This window comes from Bufo bufo, chromosome 6, assembly GCF_905171765.1.
Source record: "Bufo bufo chromosome 6, aBufBuf1.1, whole genome shotgun sequence".
Lineage (NCBI taxonomy): Eukaryota > Metazoa > Chordata > Amphibia > Anura > Bufonidae > Bufo > Bufo bufo.
This window is the reverse complement of record NC_053394.1, coordinates 137894357-137908443: the sequence shown is the minus strand read 5'-3', so window position 1 is coordinate 137908443 and position 14087 is coordinate 137894357. Positions and strand designations below refer to the sequence as shown.

The 14087-nt window shown below is 45.4% G+C and overlaps 1 protein-coding gene across 1 annotated transcript in view; it reads right to left on the bottom strand.

The window, feature by feature from the left end:
• KCNK1 (potassium two pore domain channel subfamily K member 1) overlaps positions 1–12507 on the bottom strand; it is a 58806-nt gene extending 46299 nt beyond the window's left edge. Inside the window, exon 1 of the mRNA XM_040437141.1 lies at positions 11684–12507. Within this exon, the coding sequence (XP_040293075.1) occupies positions 11684–12038 (355 nt within the window). The 5' untranslated portion in view covers positions 12039–12507. The remainder of the gene's footprint in view (positions 1–11683) is intronic.
• Between the last annotated feature and the right edge of the window lie 1580 nt (positions 12508–14087).

Here is a 14087-nt window from a genome sequence, read left to right as displayed (position 1 = left end):
AATTCTTAGTATCTGCTCTTATTCTGTACACATGGACACTGCACAGTACCACTTCTCCTGTCCTGTATACTGGGTGTAATTCTCAGTATCTGCCCTTATTCTGTATATATGGACACTGCACAGTACCACTTCTTTTGTCCTGCATAATGGGTGTAATTCTCAGTATCTGCTCTTATTCTGTATATATGGACACTGCACAGTACCACTTCTCTTGTCCTGTATACTGGGTGTAATTCTCAGTATCTGCCCTTATTCTGTATATATGGACACTGCACAGTACCACTTCTCTTGTCCTGTATACTGGGTGTAATTCTCAGTATCTGCCCTTATTCTGTATATATGGACACTGCACAGTACCACTTCTCCTGTCCTGTATACTGGGTGTAATTCTCAGTATCTGCTCTTATTCTGTATATATGGACACTGCACAGTACCACTTCTCTTGTCCTGTATACTGGGTGTAATTCTCAGTATCTGCTCTTATTCTGTATATATGGACACTGCACAGTACCACTTCTCTTGTCCTGCATAATGGGTATAATTCTCAGTATCTGCTCTAATTCTGTATATATGGACACTGCACAGTACCACTTCTCTTATCCTGTATACTGGGTGTAATTCTCTGTATATGCTCTTATTCTGTATATATGGACACTGCACAGTACCACTTCTCTTATCCTGTATACTGGGTGTAATTCTCAGTATCTGCTCCTTTTCTGTATATATGGACACTGCACAGTACCACTTCTCTTGTCCTGTATACTGGGTGTAATTCTCAGTATCTGCCCTTATTCTGTATATATGGACACTGCACAGTACCACTTCTCCTGTCCTGTATACTGGGTGTAATTCTTAGTATCTGCTCTTATTCTGTATATATGGACACTGCACAGTACCACTTCTCTTGTCCTGTATACTGGGTGTAATTCTCAGTATCTGCCCTTATTCTGTATATATGGACACTGCACAGTACCACTTCTCCTGTACTGTATACTGGGTGTAATTCTCAGTATCTGCTCTTATTCTGTATACATGGACACTGCACAGTACCACTTCTCTTGTATGCAGTATATCATTCTTGTATATAACCACTGCTCAGTCCCATTTCTTTGGTAATTATCTTGACTGCCTTTTGTGTTAGCGTAAGTGTCAGGTTAAAGTCTATCGGATTTGTTTTGTTAACGCAAACATACTGAGGTACAATTTTTTTATTGTAGGTGCGATAACAGATAAATTGTCCACACACCACCTACACGTCAGAGAACTTCCTTGGTGAAAGCAATCACCTTCAAGCCTCTGTTTTTAGTGCAAGTTAGGATACAAAAAAAACATATGTTGTTTGTGCCAAAAGGTGCCTATCCATTACCAGACTGCATTGATCTTGATTCAGATCAAGGCTTCTACTCTGGTCACATCGAGAGTAGCTTTCCTAATTTCCTCTCACCAGAGAGCAGTGCACTGTGGGAGTTCAAATGACAGGCCTTGTCAACACCTTTGGAATTCTGTGAGGATTCCGAAATGTGGGAACATAGCCTAAGGGTGGGTTCACATCAGCATTGTGTATTTGTAACACCCCAAAGTTGTGTTACCCCACATCCCCTGACGAAGCCACTTCTGTAGCGAAACATGTCGGGAGGGGTGTAATAGTGCTGCGCTTCAATTTTAGGCAGTTCAAGTCGGCATCCTAGTGAGCGATAGGGAATACTGAGGGCTAATTAGTCAGATGTTTGTGTGACCACTAAGGTCTGTTAGGCCGAGTTCACACGAACGTGTGTGACCCGTGCCTGTGCTGCGGCCCGCAAATAGCGGGCCGCAATGCACGATCGCCGGCCATAGGTCAGCCGCATCGGATCGCGGACCCATTCACTTTAATGGGTCCGCAATCCGCCCGTTCCGCTAAAAGATAGAACATGTCCTATCTTTTTGCGGAACGGAAGTACGGGACGTAAGCCCACGGAAGCACTCCGTAGTGCTTCCGAGGGGTCCCGTCCCGTGCAGTCGTTCCGCGATTCCGCATTTGCGGACCCATTGAAGTGAATGGGTCCGCATCCGTGATGCGGAATGCACATGGAACTGTGGCCATGTATTGCGGCCTGCGATTTGCGGGCCGCAATACAGCCACGGATCACACACGTTCGTGTGAACTTAGCCTTACTGTGAGGCTGGGGTAGAGAACAGATAGGGTCAGCATCCAGACAGCGATCAGTGTCTCTTTACTGAGCTCATATGCTCAGAGCATATTGCTACATCTTTAGGGCAATCGATACAAGTGTTAAGCCTGTGATATAAACAGGCAAAATTAACAGCAAACGAGCTGTGCAGTGAAATTATGTAAACAATGTATGCCTGATATCAAGACATGTTATATGTACAAGCTGTTTGCCAATGGATTAAGCATTGATTAACCATTGCAACTGTCTGCCTGACCCTATTGTCAATAAAGCTCCACATTGTTGCCAACAGTTCAACACAGCCCTTAACAAATTAGGGATACAGCACACCCTTATTAAAGTTAACAACAACTCTATAACACCAATCCTCTGACCTGTCCCTAAATATAGTGTATAGCACACTTGGCTGTGTGTATAACAGTCAGTAGAGGTGACATTTACCCCCCAGTTACTGCTAGTAACCACTAGCAGCCACTAGGTCAACAAGCATCAAACCCTACTTTGGACTGATAGTTTTAATTAAATTCCCCTTTTTTCCCCTGACATTAAGTGTTTTAAATGAAGAAATAAAGATATAATTTTTTATCCTATACTTATTCAGTAGAGACCCCTAAAGGGATATTTTTTGGTCCATTGACCGTTGAGTGTTTGTAACCACACGCCTCTACCCCGCTACTATCTTCTAAGAGCCTTCACATTGTCATCTGATGTAATTTACATTATGTCTTCACAAATGTGCATGTAAAACCATGTTAAATATAATTGTTTCCTTGCAATGCATTGGCCAGGTACCAGTCTCAGTTTAGTGTATCTAGGCTGGAATGGTTTATTCCAGCTTAGTTCCCCCTCTGTGGAGGGGTGGACTGTTCCCACATCCTGCAGCATGGGTGCAGAAGGAAGTTAGAGTCAGTGTAGCATCCCCCCTGCTAGGGGAAGGCTGTGTAATAGCCTTTAGGAGATCCCCTGCATAGGGAAGACAGCAAGGATCTTGTCTTGGCTGAGACATTGATCACATTCCCAGACTGAGCACCTGCAGCCTCAGCTGGATGAAGAAAGCAGACAACCTCCAGAGTTCCAGGAAGAAAGCATCCCCTGAGAAAACTATCTTTGAGTAAAGCCCAGAGACCTAGGAGAAGCCACTCCTCCTCAGCTAGGCTGTCCCCATACAGCAGAAGTACAGAAAAGTGCAGAAGATTAGTTCCTGCCACAATTACAGAGCTACCAAGCAGACGTATTATCCTGCAAGCTCACACTTAAAATGCAGAAGTGTTTATTCCTGCCAATGATTGCCAAAACCTGCTGGGACCAGAGAACAAAGCTGTATACTGCTTGGATACAAGTTATCTTCAGTAAAGAAACGTTTGAACTTCATCTAAAGGTCTGGACATCATTTCTGCTGCAAAATTACTCTATTACTCCTACTATCACTACACTCAAATTTATTGCAAGTGAGCCAGGAGCCAGGAGTCCAGCCGTACCCAGGTAGGAGACACTGTTGACACAAATTCCACTACCCTTCAGAGACATTATAGGCCATTACACCACTCTGGCTTTCCTAATCTGGGACGTGCGTTATAAAACCTTGGAAGGGCCCTGTGATAGTACCCTGCGCACGCTGCAATTGGCGTCACAAACAAACTACAGACTATTAACCACCCGTTATGCAAGACGGAAAACAAAGTCCTGTCGACAGGACTTTTTGGTTCTTTCTGCATAACGGGAACCAGACAGATCCGTTATGATTCCCAAAGACTTCTATTATGATGGAAAGCAAAACTGAAAGCCTTTTAAAGGCTTCCGTTTTGCATTCCGTCATAATACAAGTATATGGGTAGCATAATGGATCCGTCCTGGTTTCCGTTATGCAAGACTGGACTCCTGCATAATGGATCCGTTATGCTGCCCGTAGACTTGTATTATGAAGGGTCAAAATGGAATGCCTCTTAAAGGTTTCCATTTTGACTTCCGTCTTATGGATTCTGTTATTTTCCGTTATAACCATGTTATAACGGAAAGCCATAACGGAATACTTAACGCTGATGTGAACCCACCCTAAGCGCTATTGGCTTCCAAGTAGGGTTGTCCCGATACCACTTTTTTAGGACCGAGTACAAGTACCGATACTTTTTTTCAAGTAGTCACCGATACCGAATACCGATACTTTTTTTAAATGTCATGTGACCGTTTTGGGGGATCTGTGGATCTGTGGATGACGCACTGTCATGTGGGGGATCTGTGGATGGCACTGTTATGGGGGACCTGTGGATGGCACTGTTATGGGGGATCTGTGGATGGCGCTGTTATGGGGGATCTGTGGATGGCACTGTTATGGGGGATCTGTGGATGGCACTGTTATGGGGGATCTGTGGATGGCACTGTTATGGGGGATCTGTGGATGGCACTGTTATGGGGGATCTGTGGATGGCACTGTTATGGGGATTTGTGGATGGCACTGTTATGGGGATCTGTGGATGGTACTGCTATGGGGGATCTGTGGATGGCACTGTTATGGGGATCTGTGGATGGTGCTGTTATGGGGGATCTGTGGATGGCACTGTTATGGGGATCTGTGGATGGCACTGTTATGGGGATCTGTGGATGGCACTGTTATGGGGATCTGTGGATGGCACTGTTATGGGGGATCTGTGGATGGCACTGTTATGGGGGATCTGTGGATGGCACTGTTATGGGGGATCTGTGGATGGCACTGTTATGGGGATTTGTGGATGGCACTGTTATGGGGATCTGTGGATGGTACTGCTATGGGGTGGGATATCTGTGGATGGCATTGTTATGGGGTGGGGGGATCTGAGGATGGCATTGTTATTTGGTGGGGGATCTGTGGATGGTGCTGTTATAGGGGATCTGTGGATGGAACTGTTATGGGGAGGATCTGTGGATGACACTGCTATATGTCATCCACAGATCCCCCTCATAACAGTGTCCCCCAATACACCGGGCCCCGCCGCTCACCGAAGTATTTATAAACGTGAATCCTTATCCTGTTATTAAGTTGAACTAACGCTGCCCTCTCCCATGTTCCCCTGTATCCCCCTGTATCTCCACAGCACTTACTTAAGCTTCCATAGCAGGCAGAGTGGACGGCACCAGTAACGTCACTCACCGACGTCGCGCGTCTGCTCCGCCTGCTTCATTCATAAAGTGGGCGGAGCAGGCGCTCTACGTCAGTGAGTGACGTTACTGCTGCCGTCTGCTCTGCCTGCTATGGAAGCTTAAGTAAGTGCTGTGGAGATACAGGGGGATACAGGGGAACATGGGAGAGGGCAGCGTTAGTTCAAAAAAGTATTCTATTTATGTATCGGGGCGGGGTATCGGCGGCTGAGTACCGCCGAGAAAACTCGGAATCGGTCCCGATACCGATACTAGTATCGGTATCGGGACAACCCTACTTCCAAGTGTAAAAAGTACTTGAGTGTAGCTCTGGCTCCGGAGAAATAACGTAAAGTTCCTAAACTTTTTACAGGAAATGTATCACTAGAAAATGTAATAAAATTGATATTATTAAATATATACATTTTTTGTAAATTTTTTTGTGATATGATATTAATATAACCTAGTTGCCAACTGTCCCAAATCTAAAGCGACTGCCCCTAGTTTTCATAAACAGTCCCAGCAAATTTGGGTGGCCTTGGGATGGAAATGGGCAGGGCCAATGTGCACGGGTGTTTCTGAGAGTGGGGCTTTCATGCCCCAAATTTGCTAACTAAAATGTTGAGAAGTATGATATAATTGTTATTTAATGTAAAGAGTTAATTCCACAAGGGGTATGGACAGGGGTGCACCTCCAATGAGGCCAGGTGAGGCAATTGCCTCAGGCAGCGAGACATAGAGAGAAGTGGGGGCAGTGGCAGGGACGTGGGAAATGTCTCTATATTCAACTGTATCACAGTATGCCTTTAACAGTAGGGAGGGGGGGCACCGTTTCAATTTTTGCCTCAGGCAGCAGAAAGGCTAGGTGCACCCCTGGGTATGGATGTGATATATGGGTAAGTGAAACCTATATTTGTACTCTTCTCATTTTTTTTTTAAACCTTGGCGAGTCTTCTTGGTATATTCTGAGCTCCAAATAACACTGTCACAGCAAATGGGGATAAGAGGAACACCAAGAAAACAAACAGAAACAGGTAAACAGACTAGGCCCCAAAGCTAGGGAGGAGGGAATGTTAAGCTCCTAACAATCCCCGAGCCTCTCCCTGACTGCTAACAGTATGAGCAAGTCCTGATGGTAAATAAACTCATACTCTGGAACCTAAGCACTGCTGACACTGTAGCAAACCCTAACTTAGTGATAGGGGAATGAGACAGCGGGACCTTCCCCTGTGAAGGGACCAGTGTCTCCCTGAGACCTAGCAGCAACACACGCACAAAGGAGAAAACAGGAGGACTTAGCTTGAGATGAGTGGGAAGTAGAGGATCCGCAAACAACCAGTAGAGAACTCCAGAAAGAAAATATCAACCGCAAAGTCAGCAGTAAGAGGCAGACTTAAATAGAGCCTCTAAACAGCTAACGAGCAGAACTTGTGGAGAGGTGGGATCCTGCCCACAACAACAAACAGAAAGGAAACACATAAAGACCTGTCAGAAAGGCTCATGTGCTGCAAGTCTATCCGATCTTCTCAGATCTCTCACAAGGCAGGCATTGACAAACACATGCTCAACATTTGGAGAGGAACCGATTATTTTACATAGTTTTTACACTAACTACTAGAGCAGTCACAATAAGCAGATATTTCCTATTCTCTCTACTAAACTTCTCAGCTCTGCATATAAACTGGGACAGGGTAACCTACTGTTAGAGAGAGACTGTTGAAGGACCTGTTGTCATGTGCCAAGGCTTGGAAGGTCCGTTCAGGAGCATATAAGTAGGGTAAAGCCCAGAATGTGTGGGCTCCTGGGAGGTTTTGGTCACATGAGTGGGTCTTGCGACCCTAAGACAGGTGAAAACTAGTGTTTAGGAAAGTACATTGTCATAGGTTGTGTGAGTTTTTACTAGGTGTTCTGTGGTGTCTTGTGTGTTAGGCTTAGTATAAGGGTTGTTTTGGTGGTGGACTTGGCTCCTATGAATGATTTGGGGGGCAGGGTAGGTTCTCCTATGAGCCCATGCATTCTACACTGTGTGCAGAATTATTAGGCAAATGAGTATTTTGACCACATCATCCTCTTTATGCATGTTGTCTTACTCCAAGCTGTATAGGCTCGAAAGCCTACTACCAATTAAGCATATTAGGTGATGTGCATCTCTGTAATGAGAAGGGGTGTGGTCTAATGACATCAACACCCTATATCAGGTGTGCATAATTATTAGGCAACTTCCTTTCCTTTGGCAAAATGGGTCAAAAGAAGGACTTGACAGGCTCAGAAAAGTCAAAAATAGTGAGATATCTTGCAGAGGGATGCAGCACTCTTAAAATTGCAAAGCTTCTGAAGCTTGATCATCGAACAATCAAGCGTTTCATTCAAAATAGTCAACAGGGTCGCAAGAAGCGTGTGGAAAAACCAAGGCGCAAAATAACTGCCCATGAACTGAGAAAAGTCAAGCGTGCAGCTGCCAAGATGCCACTTGCCACCAGTTTGGCCATATTTCAGAGCTGCAACATCACTGGAGTGCCCAAAAGCACAAGGTGTGCAATACTCAGAGACATGGCCAAGGTAAGAAAGGCTGAAAGACGACCACCACTGAACAAGACACACAAGCTGAAACGTCAAGACTGGGCCAAGAAATATCTCAAGACTGATTTTTCTAAGGTTTTATGGACTGATGAAATGAGAGTGAGTCTTGATGGGCCAGATGGATGGGCCCGTGGCTGGATTGGTAAAGGGCAGAGAGCTCCATTCCGACTCAGACGCCAGCAATGTGGAGGTCGAGTACTGGTTTGGGCTGGTATCATCAAAGATGAGCTTGTGGGGCCTTTCCGGTTGAGGATGGAGTCAAGCTCAACTTCCAGTCCTACTGCCAGTTTCTGGAAGACACCTTCTTCAAGCAGTGGTACAGGAAGAAGTCTGCATCCTTCAAGAAAAACATGATTTTCATGCAGGACAATGCTCCATCACACGCGTCCAAGTACTCCACAGCGTGGCTGGCAAGAAAGGGTATAAAAGAAGAAAATCTAATGACATGGCCTCCTTGTTCACCTGATCTGAACCCCATTGAGAACCTGTGGTCCATCATCAAATGTGAGATTTACAAGGAGGGAAAACAGTACACCTCTCTGAACAGTGTCTGGGAGGCTGTGGTTGCTGCTGCACGCAATGTTGATGGTGAACAGATCAAAACACTGACAGAATCCATGGATGGCAGGCTTTTGAGTGTCCTTGCAAAGAAAGGTGGCTATATTGGTCACTGATTTGTTTTTGTTTTGTTTTTGAATGTCAGAAATGTATATTTGTGAATGTTGAGATGTTATATTGGTTTCACTGGTAAAAATAAATAATTGAAATGGGTATATATTTGTTTTTTGTTAAGTTGCCTAATAATTATGCACAGTAATAGTCACCTGCACACACAGATATCCCCCTAAAATAGCTAAAACTAAAAACAAACTAAAAACTACTTCCAAAAATATTCAGCTTTGATATTAATGAGTTTTTTGGGTTCATTGAGAACATGGTTGTTGTTCAATAATAAAATTAATCCTCAAAAATACAACTTGCCTAATAATTCTGCACTCCCTGTAGTGATAACCAGTAGCATGTCCCTGAGAGAGATACCAGTGTGCAGCACTAAAGAGGAGAGATCCAGTGTCTGTATTGGTGTGAATTGGCCATCAAGCATCCTCTGTAGCTTCCAGACAGGAGCACTGGAACTATTTTGTAAGGAGAGGGTCAGTGAGAGCTCAGAACAGTTTGACGCATGAGACGAGATAGCCACAGCTCAGAGCAGTGCTGTGGACCATGATTTAAAGCCAGACTGGAGGTCTCTGAATAGTCAGTGTGACTGCAGCAGTTAAAGGGGTTGTCCAAGTTATATTTATTGATGACCTATCCTCAGGATAGGTCATCAATATCAGATCGGTGGGGGTCCGAAACCCGACACCCCCACGATCAGCTGTTTATAGAGGAGGCATGCTCCGTGCCTCTTCAAACAGCTTATCGGCGGGGGTGCCGGGTGTCGGACCCCCACCGATCTGATATTGGTGACCTATCCTGAGGATAGGTCATCAATAAATATAACTTGGAAAACCCCTTTAATACAAGGAACTTACTAATGTATTGTGATTGTCTATGTTGCCTCCTTTTCTGGCTTGATTCTTTTTCCATCACATTATACACTGCTCATATCCAGGGGTTACAATCAGACTGCAATCCAGCAGCAGTGGTCGTGCGTGCATGCTCCCATGGTCCTGGCCACCAGAGGCCAGTGCTTTCTCCTATAGGGTGCAAGCACTGCCACCAGTGCTGAATTGCAGGGTGGTAATAACCCCTGGATATTATCAGTGTATAATGTGGTGGAAAAGATAATTCAGCCAGCAAAGGAGGCAATATGGACAATCACAATACATTAGTAAGTGCCTTGTTTTAATTTTATCTACATGATAAATGTCATTTGCTGAAATGAGACAACCCCTTTGAGGAAGTACAGAGACAGAAGTGCAGAACTGGATTGAGTGACAGCACCAGATGGCTGGTTGCCATAGTTACCGAAGCTGTAATAGAGCGCTATCGGCATGCGTGTAACATCTATATTAGTATCAGTTATTTGGGCTGTTCCAGGCTGAAAATGGTGGGGCTTGATTAGCCTTACCCATAAATGGATGGACCTATACGGGATGCAAAAATATGCCTTCAATTTGGCTGCCCCAGGAAAGTTTTCATTAAAACAATTTCTACAACATAAAAAAAAAAAAAAGATGAAGAACATTAGGAAAGATTTCCTGTTAAACCAAGTCCTCTCCTCAGATTTTAAACCGAAACTTAAAGGGGTTGTCCCACAAAAAATATTCTACAGTTTTCAAACCAACACCTTGATCTGAATTCTTTTGTAATTGCATGTAATTAAAAATTCGGCATAGCCACTGCGTTATTCCATAAAATGTATCTGTATAGCGCCACCTGCTGTTTTTTTCTTATTTCTTTGTCCAGCTCACTGAGAGGGCTGCACCTGCTCAGTTTCATCCTTCAGCTGCCTCCTGAGCTGTGATAGGGAGAGCATGGACACGCCCCCTTAGCTGCAGCAGAACAGACACTCCCCTTGAGCTGTCAGCCTGATATAAATCTAGCAGAGCAATGAATGGGGAGATCTCTGGATCCATGTGAGGTACAGGACTGGTTCTAGCTTTGTTCAAAGGAAATTGTCATGTCGTATATGATGTCTGATTTTTATTTTTTACATTAGTCATGGGATAGCCCCTTGACTCAACCGTCGGATAAGCCCGTCCCTATGCCGCTCCTCCGCATATTGATGGACATTTTTCCCTGTAGCCATGACCGCGCTCTTCTCGCGCATGCGTCGTGCGTGTCCTGCCAAAGCATGATCCCAGCTACGGCTCCCTCCCTCCCTGGCATCTTCTTGTTCACTGCGCCTGCGCCGTTCCTATACAGTGTGCTCGCGCCCATCGCTTCTCCCCTGCGGCGTGAGCGCGATCACTGTCTGCTTGCACTGCAGCGCAGGCGCAGTGAACATGCAGATACCAGGGAGGGAGGTAGCCGTAGCCGGGATCGCGCTGCGGCAGGACACGCACGGCGCATGCGCGAGAAGAGCGCGGTCACGGCTACAGGGAAAAATGCCCATCAATATGCGGAGGGGCGGGCTTATCCGACGGTTTAGTCAAGGAGGCCGCTGCCCCCGTGACTTCAGCAGGACTTCAAAAAGGTGCCAAACAGTTTTATAAGTCGATTTTATGAGACAGCACAACGCAGAAAGAACATATGAATACATCTTTGGGCACACTATGAGAGATACTTTAAGGTACTGTGATTAGTGTAAATTGTCTTTTCCAGGTGACAGGTTCCCTTTAAGGGTCCATTCACACGTCCGTAGTGTATTGCGGATCCGCAATACACCCGGCCAGCACCCCCATAGAACTGCCTATTCTTGTCTGCAATCGTGGACAAGAATAGGACATGTTCTATTTTTTTCCGGAGCCGCGGACCGGAAGATCGGGGGCGTTCTCCGGAAATGCGGATGCGGACAGCACACTGTGTGTTGTCCGCATCCATTCCTGCCCCATAGAGAATTAATTGGTCCGCACCCGTTACGCAATTTGTGGAACGGATGCGGACCCATTCTACGGACATGTGAATGGACCCTAAGGGATTAGTGCTAGGGGTTAAAGTTAGAGCTTAAATTAAAAAAATCTGGCTTAAAAGTCTTAGGTCTCAGAGTACAGTTTTCTAGATGTAGAGTTGGGTATTATGTAGGGTTAGGTTGTCAGGTTAGGTCACTGGGCAATTAGGATTAGGGATGCAGCAATTATAGTTATAGGAGGGGGGGGGGGGTTGGGGGTCAGGGATTCAGTAAAAATGTTACCAAATAACCATGTTCATTGATTTACCTGTGGTGGACAATACCGTACTGGCGAAGAACAGCGACGACATAAAATCCCAGTTCCAATTCCTAGTCTCGTTATTCAGTATGGACACCCCATAGTTGTTGGCCTCCAGGACCTTGTCCAAAAACACCTCCAGCTGCCCCTCCGACATACACTCATTGTCAATTAAGAATTGTCGCTTTAACTCCACCAACTTATTTCGGAGCAGGTCTTCTAAGGGCAACTCCAGTGAGGAAAAGACTGCCGCCCCAAATATCAGATAGAGGATGTAACTGACCACCAGAAAACCAAAATACCAGGCCGGACGGTTCCTGTCAATCACCCGCATGCAGCGACTGCTCGCAACGGACTGCAGCATCCTGATGGTCACCGGTCAATGGCTTCCATGCAAAATTAAAGGTCAGTGTTCAGGTTCTGTCCATAATCTCATCCATTGCTATAGGAAAACATTGCTGCTAGGCATCTGGAATCCACAGGAGCAGTGATGGAACGTAACTGGAACTGGAAGTTCTCTAGTCTTTTTATTTTTTAGTTTCCTCTGGTTTCTGTTTTTCTGGATAGAATTACATGAGATGCCGTTAGCTGATGTGGCAGCTGCCTCTCCCGGGTTGACGAAGTCTTCCCACCCTCACAGGTAACAATGAGATGCAGGCTCAGTTTCCAGTGCAGCTACACAGTGGATTGTATCACAACCCACAGGGCGGCCTCGACCTACAATACTCTCTGCCCTCTAAATAAATATTGCATACCTTCATACAGGAGGGAGAACCAGCACAGGAGGAAATGAGAGCATTACAGGAGATCAATGACTCTCTATGCCACTCCTCTTTGTGGGCAAGCCAGTTCTGCTGGTTCAGGCATGTGCTGTCAGCACACTGTACCTTGCACAAGCAGCGCCTATTGGGTGTCTTTGTCATCTTTCTCTTAAAGAGACAGTACCCTGAGAAAGTGACTCCTGTAGAATGAGATCATGACCAGTGCAAAAAAATAAATAAAACATTTTTCACAAAAATAAAATAATAAAATCTTCTGCAAATTTTGAGCCATGCTTTGTCTATAGTCATTTTTCAGTTATATTTGGTTCTGGGAAAGCTGGGTGACAACCAATATGAGCCTTACAGCTCTCACAGAGGTCATCCAGCTTTTCCTTTCAACTAAACGGCAAATCTGCTAATTTATGCAATCATACATCCCTGAGAATGCGTTTTCCCGGAGTTTTTCAGTTTGTTCACGCCCACATCATAAATGACTCAATAGGAGAATTTTCCAAGTGACAGCGCAGCATTCATTGATTGTGGTCATGGGGAAGCAATGATAAAGCAATGTCATTTATAGATTATGCAACTGTGGGGGAACTACAAGTCACACCATGGATCGATCATAGGTGGAAATCTCACATTTTTGAAACCTTTCCTTTATTAACCAATGGATAAAACAATGGACAAGTCTCCAAATTCCTTAGCCTAGTTTTCCATTTAAAGAGTATCTGTCAGCAGATTTGTACCTATGAAACTGTGCTGCTGATTTTTATTGTTTCAGCATACCTAAGCAGTCATTAGTTATTTGAAGGGCATCTGTCAGCAGGTTTGCACCTATGACACTGGCTGACCTGTTGCATGGACACTTGGTATGTTCATATGTGCCCGCATTGCTGAGAAAAATTGAGTTTTGATATGTGCAAATGAGCCTCTAGAAGTAATGGGGGCATCGCTATTACACCTGGAGGCTCTTCTATCACTGCAACTGCTGCACCCTCTGCATTTGATTGACAGGGCCAAGCAGTGAAAAAAAAACATCACGCCTGCCTGGCCCTGTCAATCACAGTGAAGAGGGGGTGACAGTCTACCGAGCACCCGAGTATAATGGAAGTCAATGGGAGAACCCGAGCATTAAACCAGGCACCCCCTGCTCTGAGGAGGGGAGGGTGCCTAGTTAGTTGGTTAGTTGCACAGGGGCCCAGAGCAGGAGGGGGCCCCTTCTTACCAGCGGTAGGGGGTGATGAGCGCTTCCATTGTGGAAGCGCTCATCTCTATTCATCTGTATCGCTGTCCTTAGGACGGCGATACAGATGGATGCTGAGGCGGGGCAGGGGAGAGGCGTCTCCCTTCCCCAGTCCTCTCTCATAGGTTGCAGGCCTAGTGCCTATAGCCTATCAGAGGCCGGCGCAGGCACTATTGGGGTCATTATATAGGGGCATTATACTGGCACACATTATGGGGGCATTTTATACTGGCACATTGTCAGTCACCATAGGGACAAGGGGAGGTGCACTTTTGGTGCACGGTATAGGAGTATTTTATATTGGCACAAATTATAGGGCACTATGGGGACTTTGGCACAACCGGGGGCACTAAGAGAGTTTTTTGGGCACACAGTAGGGGGCATTGGCACACATTATGAGGGTACT